The sequence below is a fragment of the Acyrthosiphon pisum genome, chromosome A1 (genome assembly GCF_005508785.2).
Source record: "Acyrthosiphon pisum isolate AL4f chromosome A1, pea_aphid_22Mar2018_4r6ur, whole genome shotgun sequence".
NCBI classification, from domain to species: Eukaryota; Metazoa; Arthropoda; class Insecta; order Hemiptera; family Aphididae; genus Acyrthosiphon; species Acyrthosiphon pisum.
The window spans coordinates 159887962-159911555 of NC_042494.1; the positions used below are offsets into that span (position 1 = coordinate 159887962).

Sequence of the window (23594 nt, forward strand, 5' to 3'; positions counted from 1 at the left end):
CAGTTTAGACTTAATGGATTAGCATCTTTAAATATTCATCGTGAAGTCGAAGTAACAGTAGAAGAAGTAATACAAAAATTGTCATTCAATCAAAAACGATGAACGGATATTATTTTATAATATATTATTTTTTTTCATTATTATCTATTGATAATACCATACAGACACTATGTATACATAATTAATTAATTAAAATAAAAGTTTTAGTTTGTACATATTATATATAATATTTAATGTTTATAATTAACAGCCCCCTTCAGAAAATCCTAGCTACGCCACTGCTCTGCTATACCTATAGTAAATTATAAGTGGGTCATTCGTCACTGTAATAGATCAATTGAATTGTGTTAAATTTGAATTCAATAATAAAATATCATTGTATAAAAAACGATTCTAAGCAAAAACGGTCAGTCAGCCTATGATATTACTTGGTAAATTTGATAAATTTTGTCAAAATTTGAACTTTAAATGCTTATAAAAAAAAATTATGCCTACCTATGTATTTTTAATATTTTTCAACTGATATTGTAACAACATATCAGGATCCTTGTATTACATTTTCAAGCTTTTTTACCCAACAAATGAAATTTTATTGATATTTATAGAAAAAAACTAAAAAAAAATGGGAACTGAAAATGTCCGTAAAGAGCTCAAAATAAGTCAAATTATTTTCAAAATTGTTCGTGTATATAAAATGCTAATATAAACATTCAGTCAAAATTTCATGTACCTACGGTCACTTGTTTAAGAGTTGCACCAAAAACCAAAACAGATTTTGCCTAAAAATTCCCGTTTTCCCTTAATTTTTCTTTTGTTTTTCACGGCGCTTTTGAACACTACTGAGAAATTTTTACTTTTCACCCCCCCCCCCCCCCCAAGTACCAACTAGATTCACTTTCCTATCAGAAAAGATACTGTTTCAGAATATCTAAGCATTTTTACTGTTCTAAAAGGTGATGATAGACACAAAAATAAAAATAATTTAAGAATATAAAACATCATTGTTAAATCAATACTTTCATCGCTCCGCTCAGAATCTAAAATATTTATAATAATATAATACCCATGGTAACCGCTACTGCCGTATAATGTATAACCGTCGTCGGTGGAATGTTCTTCGATAACCGTAAATACCTTTATTTAAAAGTGATAATGATCGTTATTTCATTCCGTTAACTTTTTAACGAGTGAGTTTTAAAAAATTAAGCAAAATACGCAAACTAAAACAATGGCTATAAAAACAAAAAAAAGCAATAAAAACAGAGTAAGTGTACTTATTTGCATACACTTAAACATTGTAGGTAGGTAAATGTTTTTTTTTTCCGGTGAACACGTGTACCTAGGGTTTTTAAAGTAATGACATATGATTTCAACTACCTACCATAACAAGAAAAAACGGGAAAAATGTATTACTGAGGTTTAGGTACACCATAATAATTATTATATTTCCGTTTTTTTATACAAATGACAAACGTTTAAAGATGAGAGCTGTGTACATGTGGTGATTATATTTTCATTCATCACCAACTCATTCTTTTATTTTTTGTCATACCCACACAAGCAAGTGTTCGTTTGAAGGGAAAACACAATAAAATTTCCGGGAAATATACTATTATGTTCAATATAGAAAACCCTATACATATAAGTCGCAACGAAATCGTATGATATGAACACACTTGGGTACGGATAAAATAGTATTATTAATTAATTAAATAAATATTATACAGTAACTTTTGATAGTTATAGTTTTTAATCGTTATTCATTTTAACAATTCATTGTATTGCAACGATAATAACTACTACATCGCCGCAGGTGTGAATAACGATAAAGAGTGGCAGATAAAATGTATAGGTACAGTAGCCAGGGTTGGACAAGATACTGAAATGTATCATATTATAAGAATTGTATTCTGTTTTATTCAAATATTGATTAATATAAACATATAGGTAATATAGGTTATATATTTTTAATGTAGGCAACGATTAATTATTAATTATTTATATTAATAAAATAATAAACCGTATCAAATCAAATGTATACAAATGAATTATTATATTTATTATATGATATTTTATAAATTCTTGATAACCTTAAAAAAAAATTAATGTTTAACATTTTTATCAGACAAACCTGATATGATTGGAGAATATTATGTAAAATACGTATGTGAACATATCTAATGTGTCTAACATAATGTGCATATTATAACAAAAATTATACTAAATAGGTACTACTAACACAGTTATATTATATCAGAAGTCTATATTTGAAAATATATTTATATTTCAGACAAAATATATATTTCAATAGTTTTATGAATAACGTTTTTGTTTATGAATTTCGCTGTGACTTATATCCTTTATTCATAAAAATATAGGCTAGGTTAGATAGTACATAACAATATAATATAGAATAATCGAAAAATACAACATACAAGACGACATCATGATAATAATATAACATAATAGTTACCTACGATGCAATTTGTTTCTTGTATTTTCAATAGACATATCTCAGATACTGCCCAACCCTGTCAGTAGAACACGATGTGTGAAATACTTAATACGGCAACACGATGTTCGCATATTAATCATAGACGATAGACCCATAATAGAACAGACCAGGAATGATACAAAATATGTGATGCTAATATGGCCATAAAAATTCATTTCAAATCTGTGAATTTATCAAAAAGATTTTAACTTAGCATTGGTATATAATAGCCTCACATTATAATAGGTATGTCTATCTCGCGCACACGCCGGCTTCAATTTATAACACGTAATGCAGCCTCATTCCTGGTCTATTCTATTATAATATCTCTATGATATTAATATTATGGTTTTGAAAAAAAAAATGATACAAAAATATAGATTTCGTGACTTGGTGTGGCCTGGTCGTTGACTTCAGTCACAAACGTGTTCTGAAGTCAAGCATCAGCCGGTGTCACTAGTTCCCAAATGGGTTACCAGATACCACCCGAGTTTTCGAGACAAATCCTCGCCACATATACATACACGTGTTCTAACCAACCGAACGCCCTCCCCCACTGTTAAATACCTACAAAATAACATCCAGGCTCATGGCCATAGATGTTAAAAAGAAAAAAAATAGATTTAAACAGACATAGCCCGTTAGTCCGATAGCGTGTATGATAAAATAAAAAAATCTAAATGAATTGAAGCGATTCAATAACAATAAACGGAAGTTTAGTTATAATATGATGGTAATAAGGGTCTCTCGAAGGGTTATGCGCCGTAATATCCTGATACACATTATGAATTTCAATTCTACCAATAACGTGCACATAATATAATATTATAATGTAATCTCCCGCTTCAGGGTGTGTGGATGACGATTGTTTTAAACACGTTTTATATTAAACCGTAATAACATTAATGATTCTGTTTTATTGACTCGCAGGCGTGTGGAAACCGAGGAAAGCGACGGACGGTTCGGAGTTGCCGTCGGCCAAACAAGTCAGCGAGGAGGTGCACCGACCTTCGTACGAAGAAGATCACGATTTCACCGTCATGCTGGCGGTCTGGGGTCAGTTCATGGATCATGACATTACCGCCACCGCGCTGAGCCGAGGTGAATAATACAACGATTCTATTAAATGTTCGGTAAAATTATTAACGATGATATAACATAATGATATAGGTATATTATGAATTATTATTATACAAAATAACACCCACGTCGTAATATTTTTCGATAAACGTTTCAAACGTTTTAGTTTTAAAACAATTTTTGGACTGGGAAAAGTTTCAGCGATTTTTTTTTTTAATATCTATCGTATATAAATAACGGAAAACTTTTAGTTTTGTGTATTTTTAAAAGCTGCTTTTTGTGCGGTTCATAATTATTATAAACAAGTTGTGTGGGCTTCGGCCTTTCGTCCGCATTAACTTGATTATTTAAATATAAATGTTATTTTTTTCAATAACTAAATCATGCCTAAAACTGTTTAATTAAAGAACAACTATTCCGAATCGTAATAATATCACGGTAAAACTAAAAAAAAATTAATGAGTATTTTAATTTTTCATTTGAGTTAAAATATGTAAACGTGCAATGAAGCTGTATGAAGGTAAAATATATTTGTAAAACAGTTATTGGAATGACAAAATAAAAGTGATTATAAAATATGTTTCAAAAGCCAGAAGCGTTGTCTAAAATGTTCATTTGATTTTTTAGTGGCGGGTAGATAAATAAACAGTATTACGTGAGAAAGAGATGACGTTTTCGGATGATTTAAACTCGAACCCGCCCTTAACGTATAAATAAAATTCTACTTAAACATGATAAAAAAAATCTGTACATACACCTGGGGTAGGTATCGTATTAATAATTGTCCTCCAAAACTTAGTTATGTATTTTTGCATATCATTTTAATCAAAGTTTGAAACACTTTTAGGAAACGTTTACTACATGCTGTCGGGACAAAATAAATTACTTTGACTTCACACGACTTTTTACATTCTAAAAAGTTTAACTTACTGGATCCCCTCGAGAGAAGTCATATAATTTTAGACGTAGTGTAGTCAAATATTGTGACTCGAATTGTAAAAAATATAGACATTCTGTATATTGGTTGAAACTAAGTTATGTCTCGTACCCTAGAGGGACCATGGGAATTTAAACAACATTTATAATATTTTACTCGCAGTTTATTAGGTATATGTCAAGCCATTTTTTCCTGACTTGTACTTATTATGTATATGAATGTATAGATTATATTCTAATAGAAATTAGAATAAATATACATAATTTTTATGGTTTTAAATAGACAGTGTATTGTCATCGGTGTTTGGAAAATTCTTTGTATGTACTTATGTTACTATTTTTTCAATAGACAAAAATTTAATTAGATGTACGCCCAATTTTATGTTGAACTAAATAAATTGAATTTTATAACTAATATTATATTCAATTATTAATATTAGTAATTATAAAATTTTGAAAATAATAGTTTTATTAAAACACATTAACGCAATCAATAATAAAAAATGGCAGAGATTCCAGACATACAAATCGGGGTTAAAAACAAGTTTTTGGAGTACATGTCGCATATGTCTACACGCGCTAAGCATATTTTTAAAAACTTCCTGGTTCGAACCATAAAATGATTATTTTTCGCGAAACTACTTTTATCAGGACCGTACATTTTTGACGAACGAAAATAATGGGCTAGTACCTATTTAAAAAAAAACAAATTTTAGTTAATCCATAACAAACAATTCATGAAAGAGTACTTCTACTTGGAGGTCTTTTATCGTTATTATAATAACTAATATCATTTATCAATTAAACTTATTGTTCAACGCATGTAACAGATTACCTGAATAAAAAATTATATTTTTTAAAAAACCCTTTAAATTACTAGGTCACACTTATACAATTAATGTATTATTATTATACAGCGTTTGAACATTTCATAAAATAATATAATAATAATATTATTATTAAATTATATAAGATTTACAGGAAAAAAGTATAAATTTAGCGGTCAACGATAATAATTATACCAACATGTTAAACTTCATGTTTTTAAATTTTATCTTTATCAAACAATATATTTTTATTTTTTAACAATGTTATTATTCATATGTACCTTAATTGTTTAGTAATATATAGAAAAAGTTAGTTCTTAAAGTAGTCTATAATTTTCTCCGCCTCAATCTGTGCAGCGTATGCCTAGAAGTAAAAAAACCAACCAAAAGTGTAAATTAATAGTTTTTCTATGACTGTTTTTGAAATAATCATTCGATTAAAAAAAATGAATTCGATATTTTACGATTTTGGGAAATGCTTCGTGATATTGATGATAATGTACATGTGAATAGCATGATACATTATTTTATTAACGAACACTTCGCGGTTTACAGGGCATAATGGAAGCGCTATTTCGTGCTGTGAATCGGTGGGCAAAAACGTTACGCACCCCGAATGTTTTCCAGTGATCGTGCACGAAGTTGAGAAAAAGTGCGGGAAATGCATGGAGTTTGTGCGGTCTTCGCCTGCGTCTACCTGCGGTTTCGGTAAATATATATTTTTCACCACCATTTATAAGACGCTGAGAGTTGACGGTAACGATAATAATTCATAATTTATATAATACGCGTACATATATTTTGTAAGAAAAAAACCGTTGTAAGGTAGAGGGCTGAAAGGTCGTTTTTCAAAAATGTCAATCTGAATTAGTAGTTATATTATTTTGTTCACGACGGTTTTTGAAACGCGCGACTCACACATTTCTGACGAAAACAACAAAATCAATGTCCGCGAACACGTACATATTTTATATTGTTGCAGTGGCGTATTTAGAAAAAAATTTGGGAGGGGGGCTATACAGTTTAAACAGTAAAGTCGTTTACATCGGTAGGTCCGAAGAACATTGACGGAAATCGAAAATTTGTCAACAGTTTCCGCGGTAATTGCAACCGACGACCAAGAGCATAATTTATAATCATAATATTATTTAGGTAATACTGTGCTCCGATAGCGAGTAATATTATTGTTACCGTATGCTGTTTTCGTTATGTTTTTCGTCAATATTTCCGCGATCGATAACCTGATACACAGTGATTCACCAAGCATATTCACCCTCATTTTTCCTCTTTAATAATACATTTAAGAAAATCTGAGTTTTTAAATTTTTTAATATATAGAGTACCTACTAATAAAGACCATATTTTCAAATTGTTGACATTATTTGTACCAGGTACAAGTGTGTCATGTGTAGATTCAAACTCCTGTTGGCTGTTTTTCAAATTAAAGCCGTTTATTAACTACAATTATTTAGTGGTTATTTTTTCTGAAAAATGGTACCTAACGTATCCAAAACAAAATTCAAAATTGTAGTTTTTGAGTTATTTAACTTTGTGAACCAATGACAATTTTGAAAATGGATCTGGAAGATATGGGGCCTGCGGTGATTTAAACATTTTAGTATTTAACTAAATATCATTATATTAATATTTATAATTTGTAAAAATGTTCAAAGTAAAATATCAATACTAGATCAAAAATATTACATCTATTTAATATTTTTTTTAAACCATTTTGAGCACTATTTTCATTAGTTTTTAGTTCATTTTCCTTAGCTTTTAATTAACATTTCAACAGCTGAGAAACTAGACCATTGTTCGAATTTTGAACTTCCTAGGCGGTATAGGCGTATAACAAAATTTTCAAAAAAACTATTCACTACACAATTTATTTACAATAGAAAAGGAAGGTTCTCATTTAAAAGACAGATGTTTGTATCTCCACAAGACACTCCATAAGTGAAACCAAAAATCTGAAGAATGTCTTGAAATATACACTTAAACATTTTAAAAATCATATTAATCTGATGAAAACGAAATAAAATCACTATTAAATTTAAAAATGGAGATGAGCGTACTCGGTGAATCACCTTGTATAATCGTAGATCGATGCAGCAGTATAGGTAGTTGTAACTAGAATTTTTCGTCAACCGCAATCGTCGTAATTATAATAAAATCGTGATATCGGTCGTAATATTATATCGTTGTTGCGCTAACGTCGTCTCTCTTTAGGGCCCAGGGAACAGCTGAACCAAGCGAGCTCGTATCTGGACGGATCGTCCGTGTACGGCAACACTCGCAAACTGCAAAACGACCTGAGATCTTGGACCGGTGGACGAATGAAGGTGTTCGTAACCGAGTACGGAAAACAGTTGCTGCCGCCCAACAAAGATCCGCTGGACGGGTGCAACGAAGAATCGGAAATGAAAAAAGGCCGTTACTGCTTTTTGTCCGGTAAGCTTCCGATGCATCTCTATGAGAAACTACTAAACAGCCGGGTTACGTCCGACCGCGGTATATGGCGTGTACATTTTGCGAAATTATTACTAAAAGAGGCAAATTAGGTATAACCGCTCTGCTGTGCAGTTTCATTTTTAGGATTCGAGTATACCTCTTCGTCACTGCAGTAATGGATGTGTCCAATTTGAATCCTATAATAAAACATTGCATAATTATTTTTAATATTTTGAAAACTTATTTGTGTATACTAAAATTGTCGTGTCCCAGTAAATAGTTTTGTATTACAACAAAATAACTAAAACCCTTAATGGCCTTAATATTTGCTTAAATCTTCAATTTCATTCAAATTTGAGATCTGTGAAAAAAATTGCGCTTTTACCTTTATTAGATTTTTGGGTTTCAGTAAGATTTCTATACGAAAAGCCATATTAAACAGTCAAACCTAAGTTGTAAAATTTATTTCAAACTGTTATGAACATTATACCGTGCGTATAAATAATGCTAATATAAACATTTGGTGAAAATTTCAAGGCGTAGGTATCTACGATTATTTCTTTTTTAATCACAACAAAATAAAAATATGGAAAACTGATTTTGCGTAAAAATCCCTGTTTTCCCCAATTATTGTAATGGGAGTATTGGGAATTTTTTGCTTTTAACCCCCAAACTACCAATAATAGACTTATGTACTTTCCTACCAGAAAAGATACTGAAGTGGAAAGTCTAAGCAATTTTACTGCTCAGAAAGGTGATGACAGACACAAAAAAATTAAACACACATCATTGTTAAATCAATACCTTCATCGCTCAGAATCTAAAACCATGTATTTCACTATTGTCGTTCTTTATGTGTACCTATTGGCTGTTCTATATACAAAGAACGACGTGGATTCTATTATTTGATTAATTTTAACCGTAGGTATAGTCACTATTTAGTACTATGTATACCGCTTCGTTTGTAAAAATATGGTAACACACTGACAATCTAGACACCAACACACCGAAGACCGTGCTATTATTTGACGTTTGAATATAATATCGACAAACTAATAACAGTGGCGAATCCAGGGGGTGCACCAAATGGAGCATTTCCCCCCCCCTAAATTAAGCCCTAGATCCAACACTGACTAATAACTTTACGTTTTGGTCACTACGAGGAGAATCGTAAAATATTTATATTATTGTATAAATAAATCGTATGCGTATAAAATATGATACACCATATAGGTATACAAACTACGACGATATAATAAAGTGTCCCGCCAACGTTTATTTATTTAAAATGTCAGGGTAATGGATTTTACGTCATCCCCATCTCAGCTTTAAATTAGTAAATCCTCGCGAGACACCCTATATCGTATAACATTATATGGTTATATAGTAGCTGCCACGTAAGGCGTGTTTTACTCGATTTTTTGGGGGAAGGGGTGATACTAAATTTTTATGTATAAACACACACAGTTAACACACCAACTATAGTGAGTATGTTTTATAAATAACATAATTATAAACGTGAGGTGCACCCTTTTTGGAGCGATGGGAGGACACCTTCTCCCCCCCCCCCCCAACCAGTGGAAAATGAAAACATGTATTTTTAAACACCGTCTGTTAGTTCCGAACAAATAATTATATGAATATGAAATATGAACTTTACCTGTGGATTTTTTTTTTTGACATGTAGTTTAAATTTTGTTTTCGTTTGATTTGTTTGTTTATATTATGATGCTATTTTTGCAAAAATCAAAATGTCGATAAATTAACGTCAACCGCGTTTTCGTTGACATCACAGGAGACGCCAGATCGAATGAAAACATGCACCTGACGACTCTCCATTTGATCATGGTGCGGCAGCACAACATGATTGCCGGTAGATTGTCATCACTAAATCCCCACTGGGACGACGAACACATCTTTCAAGAAACTAGACACATAGTCACTGCTCAGATTCAACACATCACGTACAATGAATTTCTACCAGTATTGCTTGGTAAGTACACCCAACTGTTGCTTACAACATTAACGTCGTTTAGGATTGGAAAAAAACATTAGGTAGGTACGTTATTCAGTGCGATTGTTATACAATTTATATTGCAATCTATCGTGATGAAGCTGATCCCAACTATAGGTAACTCTAAAACCTGAACGCATCGTGTCACTCGTCACTTTATCGTATTTTTGGGTACCTATGAAAACTATATGGTTTTACCAAATAAAAATTAAGGAATTAGAATACTCAAAAATCTCGATGAGGTTCATTCATTCTGTTGGTAACGTCATTGACATAAGTTATTATAAATATTATATTTTACAATACGTTACTAGTTTCTTTATCAAATAAAATATTCTCGTGACGTTTAATTATTTCAACCATTGCAGTTTTCATTCATTTTTTTTTTTTTTTTTACGAAGTCGGTAAAAAACAGTCCATAGAGATGCGTATTACCAATATCCCTGCAGCAATAATTCCACTTTTTTTATTCCGATCATAAAACGGTTGTTTAACAATTTCACATTTCTAGTTGTCTTTCTTTTGATTATAATAATACTTCTTAGAAAATTGTAAAAGACTGCTTTACGCTAAAAATAAACATATATTATATTATGTAGTTGTGGGAGCACAATCGAATAGGAAACGATAAAATATAACAAAAACGTATTATTTTCAGAGGGATAATATTTTTCATGGGTAATATTAAAATGGCCATAAGAAAAATGATTGTTTACAATTTTCATTGCGAAAACCTTGTATAAAGTCAAAACGTCATGATATAAACGAGTTATAGTATACAACTAAGTTTAATTTACCTATATTTTATTATAATATTATATAATATATTTTACGATATGTAAAATAATTTTTTTTTTTTGAAAGACCGAATGAAGTTCAGAGAAATCAGGGATTACGACCAAATTGTCTTGTATTATTTTATAAATAAAATTCTTTATGCCGAAATAAAAATATTTTATTCTTTACGAAAGAGATATAATTTAGAAATATGATAGCTTATAGGGTAAGAATATGTATTTAAATTGAATTTCTTAAAGCAATAAATTTTCTTAAGGATATTTTTTTAATTGTAAAATATTTTAATCGTACACTACGCTAATTACCATATTATCAATAATATATATTATAATTTCATAATTATACACAACTTTTTAAACTGCCTTTTCTTAAGCAATATTTATAAAAATAAATTAAAATTAAATACCGATCCAAAAGTGTCCAAACAAGTAAGAAACTTACTCATTGTTAAGATAAATTTGTTTTTTAACAGTTAAATTATGTTTTAAATGTATTATTTAAATATACAAACGCGTACCTATATGTGTCAATGAAACTTTATTTTATATATATTCAAGTATGTATTTATTTTCAAATAAAAATATATTGTGTATTCATTAAATCTCGCTAAATATCAAAATGGCTTAAAACTTTTCTAGACGTAATTTTCATAGAGGTGTTCTGTTTGAAAAAAAAATGACATAAAAAATACTTAGGTAAATTAAATTTTCAGTATTTAAGGTTAGTATGAACTTTTAGAAACTTTCTAAAAACGTACCTAAATATAACTATATAATGTAGAGAATTAATGTCTATATATATATAATATATATATATTATATAGGCTGTATAGAAACTATTCAGAAAAGAAACATGGCTCGTTTATTTCAAAGTTTTTATGCTTATTGCGCATGAACGAGTTATTTAATTGGATAACCTACGTCAAGTTAAGATAGCATGTCTGATCCCACTTATTTAAAGTTACAATTATACAAGGGTAAAAAAAACTTTCAAAGTAGAAAGTTTGCTATCTGCGCTGGTTAACAAGTCAATGTATCAACTATATTATTATACTTTGTCTGAAAAAATATAGTTTATTAAACGATTTACTGGTATACTGCATTCAAATGAAAACAAACAATTTTTTTTTAGATATAGGTACTTGAAACGTTCTCGTAGGATGATTAAATAACTTTAAAAATAAAACACGCGAGTCCGCTTTTATTAAAATCATTTATTATTCGTTTATTTTAGTTGAGTACATAATCTATATTCTACACTCTACAGTATATTATCACAGGTATATTATTATTACCGTGAAACGTAACGCTTAAAATGTAAATGAAATGTCACTGTCCAATATTAAATCCAGTCGGACGGTTTGCAATAATAATTAATTATATATTTTATAAGCCCACAAATGGCTATAATATAATAATTACAAAACCATTTGATCGAAGCAGTGTTTTCGTTAATAATTGAATAATTTATTGCTTTTTTGATATTTTATTTCAGGTGACAGTCTCATGAAGCGCCTGGACTTGTACTCTCGAAAAACTGGTCATTGGAACGGATACAATTCTACAGTGAACCCGACCATCAGCAACAACTTTGCCACCGCGGCCTTCCGTTTCGCCCATACACTCATACCGGTAAATCATCGCCACTATTATAATTAGTGCGTGTGTAGTATATTATACTAGAAAAACGTAATATTGTTTTAAATATTTTAATTTTTTCAATAAACATATAGGTAACGAATTACATAAAAAGTGTAGGTGTAATACCATTGGTTTCCACGGCCCACGAGTATCTCAAAAGAGGGACTAATATTTACCCAAACATTTATTTTATATTTATATTAATATAATAATGTATGCCTGCGGACGCTTATGCGATGGTGTCATGCTACATTTGTATGTGTTTTTTAAGATATTTCTGGGAAAGACCACCATCTTTATAGATCACCTAAATTGTTAACCTTCTCTAGAAATTTGAAATTAATTTCTAATTATCAATAATAACTTAATGTTTTTAATTTGTTTTATTATACAATCTGTAAATATATTATTTTTACAATAAGCATAAGTATTGTGATAGAAGTAGAATAAGAATAATAAAATAAAATAAAATAAAGAAGGACTGATGATTTGAGCGAAGGATCCATCAAGTAATGGGACTTCTTGAAGTTGTGGATGAGTTTTATTCAGTCAGGAGGTCCCGACACCATTTTCGTCTTAAACGTCTTTCATGGTCACCTGGGATGCTGAGAGTAGATAAGGTAGATAAGAGGTTATTTTATTAGTTAGTATTTTTATTAGAAATGAGACTTGAAATAAGAGCGGCGAAGAGAGAAATGAGAGGATTTATGATTGATTTAAATTCTTCTATGAATTTAGAAAAGGATAGTTCGTTGTTATTTGTTGGAGCCGGGATATTATTGAGAGGAGGTTGACCCTCTCTTACATTAGCATACGTACGTTGATTTGGCAGGGGTTCCAATAATAACTAATTATATTAAAGTGAATTATAAAAAATGTATTTATAAATAATCACCCAAATCTCAATATCCAAAATGTGGTTTGAATCCCCCTCCCACCAGTGTCCGTATTTTTACACACCATTTTTTTGTGATCCGATAGTCTCCTTACATGTGTTCCTAGAAATTATCCACAAACCCTTCCCCCAATTGAAAATTCCTGAGAACACCACTGGCCCTTGGCTTTGATAATAATCGTGTCTTACACTAAACAGACGATCAAATAGTGATCTAATGGTAATTCTATGAATTGGCCACGTTATTAATTTATATTATTATTAATATCCATACTAGAGTTTTTGAATAGAAATACAGTAGAATCCGCTTAAAGGGGACGCCACTTAAAGGGGACACCTGCTTAATGGGGACATTAATGACAGTCCCGAATGAATGTATTATATGTAAAATTCTTAGGTTAATCGGGACAGTCAGGATAATGGGGACAAATGGGTCACCGCCCGATGTGTCCCAATTAAGCGGATTTGACTGTATAAGTAAAAAAGGTGGGTAAGTGTATGTCGATCTGCTGTACAGTAGGTTACAAGTAGGTCACTGTAATGAATGGTGTTAAACTTGAATTCAATGATATAATATCATTGAATTAGAAAAACAGTTCTGAGCGAAAACGGTCAGTCAGCCTATGATATTACTAAGTATATTTGATGATATTATTGTGAATAAAGTAATTTATATATAACCTATTTACGTGGGACCTTGTTTTACATTTTTAATCCTGAGCTATAATGAACATTTTATACATTTTTAACTAAAAACAATAATTTAATTTTAAATTTAATATATTTTGTCAAAGTTCGAACTTTAAATGCTTATAACAAAAAATTGTGCCAATGTATTTTCGATATTTTTTAACTGCTTCTGCAAAAATATATCAGGAGCCTTGCATTAAATTTTCACGCTTTTTTACCCAACAAATAAATTTTTATTGATATTTATAAAAAAAAAAACTAAAAAATTTTAAAACTGAGAATGTCCGTAACAGCTCAAAAAGAGTCAAAATATTTTCAAAATTGTATGGTGATAGAAATGCTAATATAAACATACGGTAAAATTTTCATGTATCTACAGTTCTTCGTTTTTAAATTACAACGAAATAACAAAATCCGCTACATGAGAAATGGAGTGAATATCCAATCTTGTAAAAATATGAAATTCAAACGCTCATAAAAATTTAATTTGATTTGCTTGAAGACATTTTTTTTTTTTGATAAAGATAAACAAACTTATGAATGATCTTGTATTACATTTTCAAATCCTAGAATTAAAAATAAAAATTTTTATGAATTTCTAACTTAAAATAATTTGCAAATTTTCGTCATTTTTACGTATTTTGTCAATATTTGAACTTAAGATGCTTTTAAAAAAAAATTGTGACTATGGATTTTTAATTTTTTTCATCTGCCTTTGAAACAATATACTAAGAGCCTTCTATTAAATTTTCAAGCTTTTTTAACTAACAAATACAATTTTATTGATATTTATAAAAAAAAAAACTAAAAAATTTTAAAACTGAGAATGTCCGTAACAGCTCAAAAAGAGTCAAAATATTTTCAAAATTGTATGGTGATAGAAATGCTAAAATAAACATTTAGTCAAAATGTCATGTACCTACGATCGTTTGTTTAAAAGTTGCACCAAAAACCAAAATCAATTTTCTCGAAAACAGATTTTGCGTAAAAATTCGCGTTTTTCCTTAATTTTTGTTTTGTTTTTCACGGCGCTTTTGAAAACTACTCGGAAATTTCCTATCAGAAAAGATACTGTTGAAGAAAATCCAAGCATTTTTACTATCCTAAAAGATGATGACAGACACAAAAATTTAAAAAAATTTAAAAATTTAAAAAAAACACACATCATTATAAAATCAATACATTCATCGTTTCACTCAGAATCTAAAAATTAAAAAATGTCATCTTTATAATATAATTCTCTATATTATAATATTCGTGACTATGAATATTAAGAAATTTAATGCGGGAATAAAACGTCTTATAATTACTAAATTACTGCTATAATATAAAAACGTAAAAGTCACTTTATACGTTGTAGGGGTATTAAATCGGTATACATACCTACATAATATATAATACGCCACCGAATATTATCCGTCGCAAACTGAAATCGTTCGTAGTTAGTACTATAATACATATTATGTGCGTTTAACTACGGTAAAAAGTATACATATAATATATTGCTTCGATATCCGTTTACCTAGAATGAAATTCAGATAGATAATTCCGCAAAAGCTGCGTTTAATCCAAAAACAATTTGATATCGTATTAAGTGCGTATTTGGTAAATGTGTGTGTGTGTGTGTGTGTGTGTGTGTGTATTATATATATATATATATATATATATATATATATATAATCTTACCTATAAGTATATAGGCGCTCAAAGCGACCCGACCACTATGCACGTCCCCTCGCCAGGACCACCGGCATCCGTTGGCCGATTGTGGCCGTGGGATTACTCGGGTTTTTATTCGAATATATTTGCAATTTTAATTTCGTTTAAACGATTTCGAGATACAATACAACAATATTATAATATAATAACTGTATTTGTAGTAGTAATAATGATATATTGTTAAGATATACAAATATAATAATGTCATCCACCGATGTCCGTATAAACGACGCAGTCTCTTGCGAGCCGCCAATTGTTCACTCAGTATGTATAATATTTAATACGTTTTTGTAATAATTTGCCACCGTCGTAATATTATTATGATAATACGATAATAACAACCACTGAAAAACGCCAAAGAACCTATATATATTATATACGAATATATTGATTCTCTGCCGGTTTCTTTTCGATACACACAACACGTAGGTTCACCGACGTACGTATGTACCTACGTAATAATAGCAATGCCGAAGAATAACGAACAACGAGAGAATAATATAATACTATTATTACCGTACACCAGGTATGCGTTATTTACGGTAAATATCTGTATCCGACCACTATTATATTATTATGTACACCGTACCTATCCTGCGGCGGAACAAAACGCGATAAATGTATGACGCGTATGTGCATTATGTTTCGAGGGTTTTACGGCGTACAAACGTATTTGAGAATGTTTTTAATATTAATATTTAATAACGATTGGAATCGAAAATATATTTCTTGTGTACTAATTCGTGATTATTTGGGGTACTAAATCTATGTAAGTGAATTTCAAACAAATTTGAACATTAAATAGGTACACCGCGAGAATATTTCGCGGTACCCCGAATTATAAAATTATTGCGAAAATTAGAAAACATAGCAACTATAGAACTTACATCCCGAAATAAAAAAATAAGGTCCCGTACAACACATAGAATATTATAACTAGACCATTTGAAGTATAAAAAGTAAAAAATGAGTGCTTTATGAATAGCTATAAGTAGTGATGCAACCCTGATAGCAAATGATTGACTAAAAATATTATTATAACATTACAATAATATTATTCGTGATTATAATATTATTATAATATTTTATATTATCATTACAAAATGTTATCAGGGAATCGTTTTAAATTAATATTTATACGATTATTTATTATATCTGAACACAGCTATTAATTTTCTGCATATCCCAGATCTCTCCAATAAACTTTAATAGTTAAAATTATTGTTTTCACATTCACTAATAACTTGTGCCGACTTGTCTTATCTATACTCAGATTAGTTATTTTCACGCTGACCTTTTGGTATTGACCACATCTTCGAATTGCACGTGGCAAAGAATCCCTTAGACATATAAAATTATATTTTAAAATCTAGGTTACCGAACAAAAACAGCATTTTTAGTATATTTGAAGAATAATGTGAGTATACCTCAATAATTCTTGTCGAAAACGTGTTTTGTTCTTTACCGTTTTCCATATTCCGTTAAAGCTGTATTGTTTCAAATATTTGGATTGCGCAAAATATATAATAATATATTGTGATAAAACATTTCCAACCGTTGTTTATATTTCTACATAATTGAAAATTAATATTCGTTGTATTAACTATTATTATAATTTAGACCGATGTGATAAATGGACCGTAAAATAATAATTAATAGTTATTATATTTGAGGTTATATTTAGATTTTTTAGCATTTACAGTTTTTTGGTTCGTTTAAAATAATTTATAATATTAACTAGTTATCTGTTTAGGTTATAAATACATGCGTAACTATAATACTATAGATCACAGTGCACTGTGATTGTCTGTGCATGCTGGAGCCAGAAATTTATTTTGAGAGAGTACTTTTTTTACCTACCTACTGAATATGTAATAATATTATATTGTAGCATTACATTTAACATAACATATGTATTAGCATATTATTGTCAGCCGCGGATTAATGTATTAAATAATATAAGTATGGTAATATTGGTGTTGTAAACATAACAATTCTTTTTTTATTCAAATACCAAGCTAACTAATGTTACTAGCAATACCATAATACTCATAACTATTTTATTAGACACATATGGCATTCATTATCTTAGACGGATGGGATAGTTGAAAACAAAGAAGTTTATAATGAAAGCAAATTAATCGTATTAATGATAAAATTAGGAATAAATGTCTGTAGACCACACTACGACAGTCCCCCCCCCCCCCCCCCGATTATTGCTATTATCATAATAATTTCAGATAATGTGGAATGTAAATTATAAATTAGTACAGTTGTTGCCATAGTTTTGAACTCACAACAATAATAATGTATTATTACATTAAAGATTTTCAATTTATTTTGTTCTTCGACACATCAGTGTACCGATATTGCCTATGTTTCACGCCGTCTTAGAAATATTGTAATATAAAAATAGCAAACGTGCTTTGATAAATTCGGAGCAATATAGTATTGTAATATTACATTATTGCAAAGCAATCATTAGGACGAATCGTTGTAGGTAATATAAAAAAAATTGTATGTCGGTTTACTTAAAGTATTACTTATGTGGCGTTAATCAAATTACGTATGTTAGCTAACTCGTCAAAGCCACATACATTGAAATGTATTTCACTCTCATAATTATAAATATAATATTATCATTTAATACCATTTAAATAAATTTCAATGTGCATTCATTTATATAATATAATTCAATAAAAGGTAATAAGTAATAACTTTTAAGTATGTTGGTCAGGAATTTCGAATCGCTAAATTTTATGATGAACGGTAAATAATGGATTTAACCTAATACAAAATATTTTAATATACGTCAACAATAACTGTTTTCACTACCATAAAACAACAAAAATGTTAAAATGTTTTAGTCGACTTTTGGAAACAATTATTTCAGTTTAAATCAATCGAAATGATCAAATAATATATGCATCGTAATTATTAATAATTTAATGTGCCATAAAACTCAAGTAATGGATGCAGCATTTCCGTTTAACGTTACTTACTTTATTAACTATTAAAACTATTAAAACAAATTTTAATGTGGTTCGTTGAATTTATGACTTCATTTTCGGAAAAATTGTGGAAATTCGACCGTGGCTGCTGGTAAAGTAATTATTCAGGTAATTCATACGATATACCCTATCGTAATTCATAATAATAATATATGGTTCGATACACTATAAACGCTATGGAGGCAAATGGCAATATTTGGATTAGAAATTAATAGATTGGTCTACGGAATCGTCTCGTACATTATAACATATTATATTTATATATACATATATAATATATTATTATGTAATATGCATACACGAATTTATGTACAAACATGACGTTACGTTAACGTAATATTATGTAAAATTTGACTTCGTGAACGTACTTCACTCATACGGTGTGGTATTATAATAATATTATATGTATTCGTACTGGATAGTAAATCATCGTTTATATAATATTATGTAGATATAAACAGGTTTCGCATCGCACCAATATTGATATTATAATTATTAGATGTATAGTATAATAATATAGTGCAATTCTAAATCGACAAGATACGATATAGTAATCATCACTCTCTGCTATAGCAAACGAACTACGCAAAAAAAATCATATCGTGATTTGTCGCGATAATAGGTTGAACACTTGTCGTTAATAAGAACAGAAAACCTTTAAGGCGCCTGGTGCCAATATTATGTAATTTTGTTCACATAAATACACTTTACGGGAATTATGAATTATAATCCTGTCCTACAGAATCAACCAAATTTGATAATTTTTTTAACTAATAGAGGGTAATATTCTACATTTTGATCTCCGTTTTTCAGTATTTTAATCTCAAACTTTATGACACATTTTCAAAAATAAAACAATTTTAAGCTTTTTTTATTTTTTCATATACTATTTTGTACTATTATTTGAAATAAAATAAAGCATTTAAGTTCAATAAGGTTTGTAGGAAGTCGGCTCCGTTCAGATAAAAAAAATATTCATCAAAATCCGACAATTCTACAAGGCCTGAGAATTCCTATGAAATCATTTTTGTTGATATAATTAAGCATAATCATAGATAATACACCGTATTAACCCCCCCCCCCCCTTAAATAATAATCGGACAGTAGATCAGTGAAAAAGTATTGTAATTAAGGTGGCAACTAAAATATAAAATATAGTTTTCATATTTTATAGAATTGCTAACAATTTTAAAAACTAGCACCGAGCCTTTAAATAGCCAAGTGTAAATTTATAATAACACATGTTCAAAGCGTACTTGACTCTCCCCCAAAGACACAAAGACACACACACGCCGCTCTTTAGCTGGTTAGCTGTTAAACGACCAATAAAATTTGTTTATTTTTACAGAGCATGATGAAATTTCTTAGAGACAACAACAGCGATCCCGAATTCGTCGAAATGAGGAAAATGCTGTTCAACCCTTACAGACTGTACACATGCGGTGGCGTGGATAGTGTCATTCGTGGAGCGATGAATACGAGCGCTGGGAAATCTGACGCATTTTTCACACCCGAAGTAAGATAGTCCTTTGCCAAAAAAATAAAAAAAATACATTTAAAATCTCCAAAATAAAGTATAAAATACACTATACAGAATGTAACAAAAATAATTGACTAGGTAGGTAATGAATAGAGGTTGTCATTTCTTTGTATACTTTTTTTGCGCAACCAAAATTATACCAGAGTACGATATAAATTCGATTCATGAAGTATGAATTATAAATATTATGCAAACTTGATTTGTATATTTTTACATATTTGAAACTTTTGAGCATATAATATATGGATATTATATTGATTATTTGATTTTCTAGATGAAGTAGCATACATTTTATAAACTATAAAAATAATAATAAAATTGTCCATAATATCATTATCAATTATCATCGTTAATTGTGTTTATGGGTAAGATCCGTGAAAAATTATAAGATGAGATATTTATAAAAACATACTATCAGATCATGTAATTCAAATTTGAAAATATCAGCAAAATAATTGTTATACAATGGCGTTAACTTGAAATAAACGATTCTTTTACTTTTGGTTTACACTTTCAGTAAATTCTTATAGCCCCTTCGAAATATATGTAATTTTGGGAAGCTTTAATTTTCCAATCCGCGGATTTATAAAAAACAAAAATTTTAACGTAAATGGGTAAACGTGCATAAATAAAATAGTTTTATACATTACCCTAAACATTGTGTTAAGAAAGCTATGGTTTACATAACTAATACATTAAGCTAAAAAATAATGCATTTTCCTACAAATGTACAGCGCAGGATAAAATAATTTATGTAGTTGATGAGTGGTTGGGGGGGGGGAGGTTGAAAGGAGACGGCAACGATACAAAAGCATCGACAGTATGTTGTATAATACTTTAGTGCCATTAATTATCGCACATAGATTATAATGAACATAATATTAATATGATATGTCTACACGAGGTTTAACGATTTTAACTTTTAAGTACCAATAATACTTAGGCACACCATGGCTTCGTCTCGAGGGATTGTCTGTCTGTTTTTCTATACACGGTACGATGATGTATAACGTTATCGGAACACAATTATTACAAACAGACGGATCTCGTCGGGACTTAACGGAAATTCCGGTTGAGATACTAGGATACCCGAGGACACCAATCGCCGGATACCCGGCACGGCTCTTGAAGGGATTCTAGTAACCAAAATCTCTTTACGCGCCCACAACGTGATTTACCTTAGTTAGTACGAATGATTAATTAACATTTTATTGTCAGCATTCGATGCATGTATACATACTAATTCCTATTCATTCCTCCAACGAACATAATATCCGTCAAACCGTCTCGTAAACGAACGATATTTCCGGATAATAATAATGCAACGGAGAATACGGTTCAGGTGTCACAATATCGTTGCCGTTTTGTTATTATAAATTATTAGGTATACACTATACAATGTATTATAATATATTAATATGTCGTCATTTATATACGAATTAGTTTAAATTACCATCTTTTAATTTAAACATAGGAACTACTAGGGATTGCTAGGAGGTGTTTAATAAGTAGTGTTCAGTGCAAATATTGATCGTTGCTGAGTATTGCAGTAGGTATTCTATTACTCCGAATAACATTTCCTAATACTATAATATTATTGTAATGGCGATAAATATATTGATAATCGAGATGGAGCGAATGATCAAGGAAACATAATATGTATTATCATTATTTAAGAACGTACGAGTACGATTTACGTATATAACTGTATGTATTTACCAAGCCCGAAGCTACACCTAAACCGTATTCCCTATATTAATTATAATATCATCACAGTTTTTACGGTGGCCGTCTGACCGGGTTTTTTTTCGACGCAGGTCACCAGACATCTTTTTGAGAAGAACCACGGGTCGAAGCGCACCGGAGAACAGTGCGGATTGGACTTGGTCGCACTGAACATACAGAGGGGCCGAGATCACGGACTTCCGGCGTACCCGCGGTGGCGTGAAACATGCGGGTTCCCGAGACCACGGAGTTTCAGCGATCTGGAAGGACACGTAGAACCGGCAACGCTGCAAAGGATATCGAAACTGTACAAGTGCGTATACGATATTGTGGTCTCGAAACGACGTACAGACATTTTTATAAAGATCCTCGATCTTACAGCACAACGCGTTTATCGAGGATAAATACATTTATTATTATAAATGTAACATTTAAATTAAGTAGCATTTTAATTAATTAATAAGAAAGATCAATCGATCGATGATGTCTCCTGACGGGTCTTTAACGACGTGGCGTTTATCCACAAATTAATAAATGGTACAATAGACTAATCCGAGTTACTCGTGGACTGATAAAACTAAGAGTTCCCATAATATAATCACATGTCCTGCAAACTTCCAAGTCACCCCTAAATAGTACCACCAAGTAAAAATAATTAAACATAAAACAGCCCTTTACGCTGCCCCTTCTAATCCCCTAAGAAAACTGTATATTTTATTTCCTTTCGATTCATAACCAAAGTTGAAAATTGCCCATTTAATTTTTAAGTTTTTGTTGTAATGAAACTTATCAGTTATCATGTTATCTATCTATGATATTTATGTATAATTATTTATTTTACACTTCCCCTCTGAAAAGCCAATAAATAAATAATAATACGTAGACTGTTTAAAGTCTGAATAAATTAAAACTAGGTATACAAAACATTTTCATGTCGCTTATATTACTGCGTATTATATTATATATACGCGCAGTATATAGTTAAGCAACGGCTAGAAGTTTGAAGGTACTAGCCCCCCCCCCTAGAATTTCAGGAATATTTAAAAAATGCTTTCAGTATGTTAACGTATTTAATTACGTATAACCGTGTATTAAAACTGTAATTTATTATATGGAGGATGCTGCAAAAGGCATCAACGCAGCAAACTTATAAGGCATTCTAGTTAAGCCTCCCTTCTTTATAACAAATTATCATCCCTTCCCCCCATCATAATCCTGGCTACGAGTATATTATGTTATATAGGTACACTTAAGCTGCATAATAAAGTATTGTAATACAACGTTTTTAATCTAAGCATTAAGAATAAAATCAATATAAAAAAGTGGAAAATACAAATATTACTTAACAGCGATCAATATAATATGGCGTGATATTAAAACAATCAAATAATATATCAACGTGTTTTGTTATTATTATTATTTATTATCATTATTATTATTATTATTATTATTATTATTATTATTATTATTATTATTATTATTATTGTTGTTGTTGTTGTTGTTGTTGTTGTTGTTGTTGTTGTTTTTGTTGTTGTTTAATAAATGAAACTGCTCATGAAATATTTTATGCCTAATGGATGAATCATAAATCCATTACCCTGGATAATTATTCAGTAGATCCGGTCCATATAGGGTGTGATCAGACATATTCTGCGAATTCCAATCCAGCGGTGTCCGGTGCACTGGAAAAAAGTCAAAAACATTACCTTCAAATTTTAAAAAATCTTCAGACGCTCGTCGTAATTTAGGATGAAAAAAATCGTTTAAAATGTCT

At 30.1% G+C, this 23594-nt stretch overlaps 1 protein-coding gene across 4 annotated transcripts in view; it reads left to right on the forward strand.

Annotated features, from left to right (window-relative positions):
- LOC100167648 (chorion peroxidase) overlaps positions 1-23594 on the forward strand; it is a 57603-nt gene that overhangs the window by 27992 nt on the left and 6017 nt on the right. For all 4 annotated transcript variants that reach the window (XM_008183178.3, XM_008183179.3, XM_001947774.5 and 1 more), the window contains exons 7-13: positions 3425-3595; positions 5893-6045; positions 7567-7788; positions 9584-9781; positions 12095-12231; positions 19904-20071; positions 21913-22133. In XM_008183178.3, the coding sequence (XP_008181400.1) occupies positions 3425-3595; positions 5893-6045; positions 7567-7788; positions 9584-9781; positions 12095-12231; positions 19904-20071; positions 21913-22133 (1270 nt within the window). The remainder of the gene's footprint in view (positions 1-3424; positions 3596-5892; positions 6046-7566; positions 7789-9583; positions 9782-12094; positions 12232-19903; positions 20072-21912; positions 22134-23594) is intronic.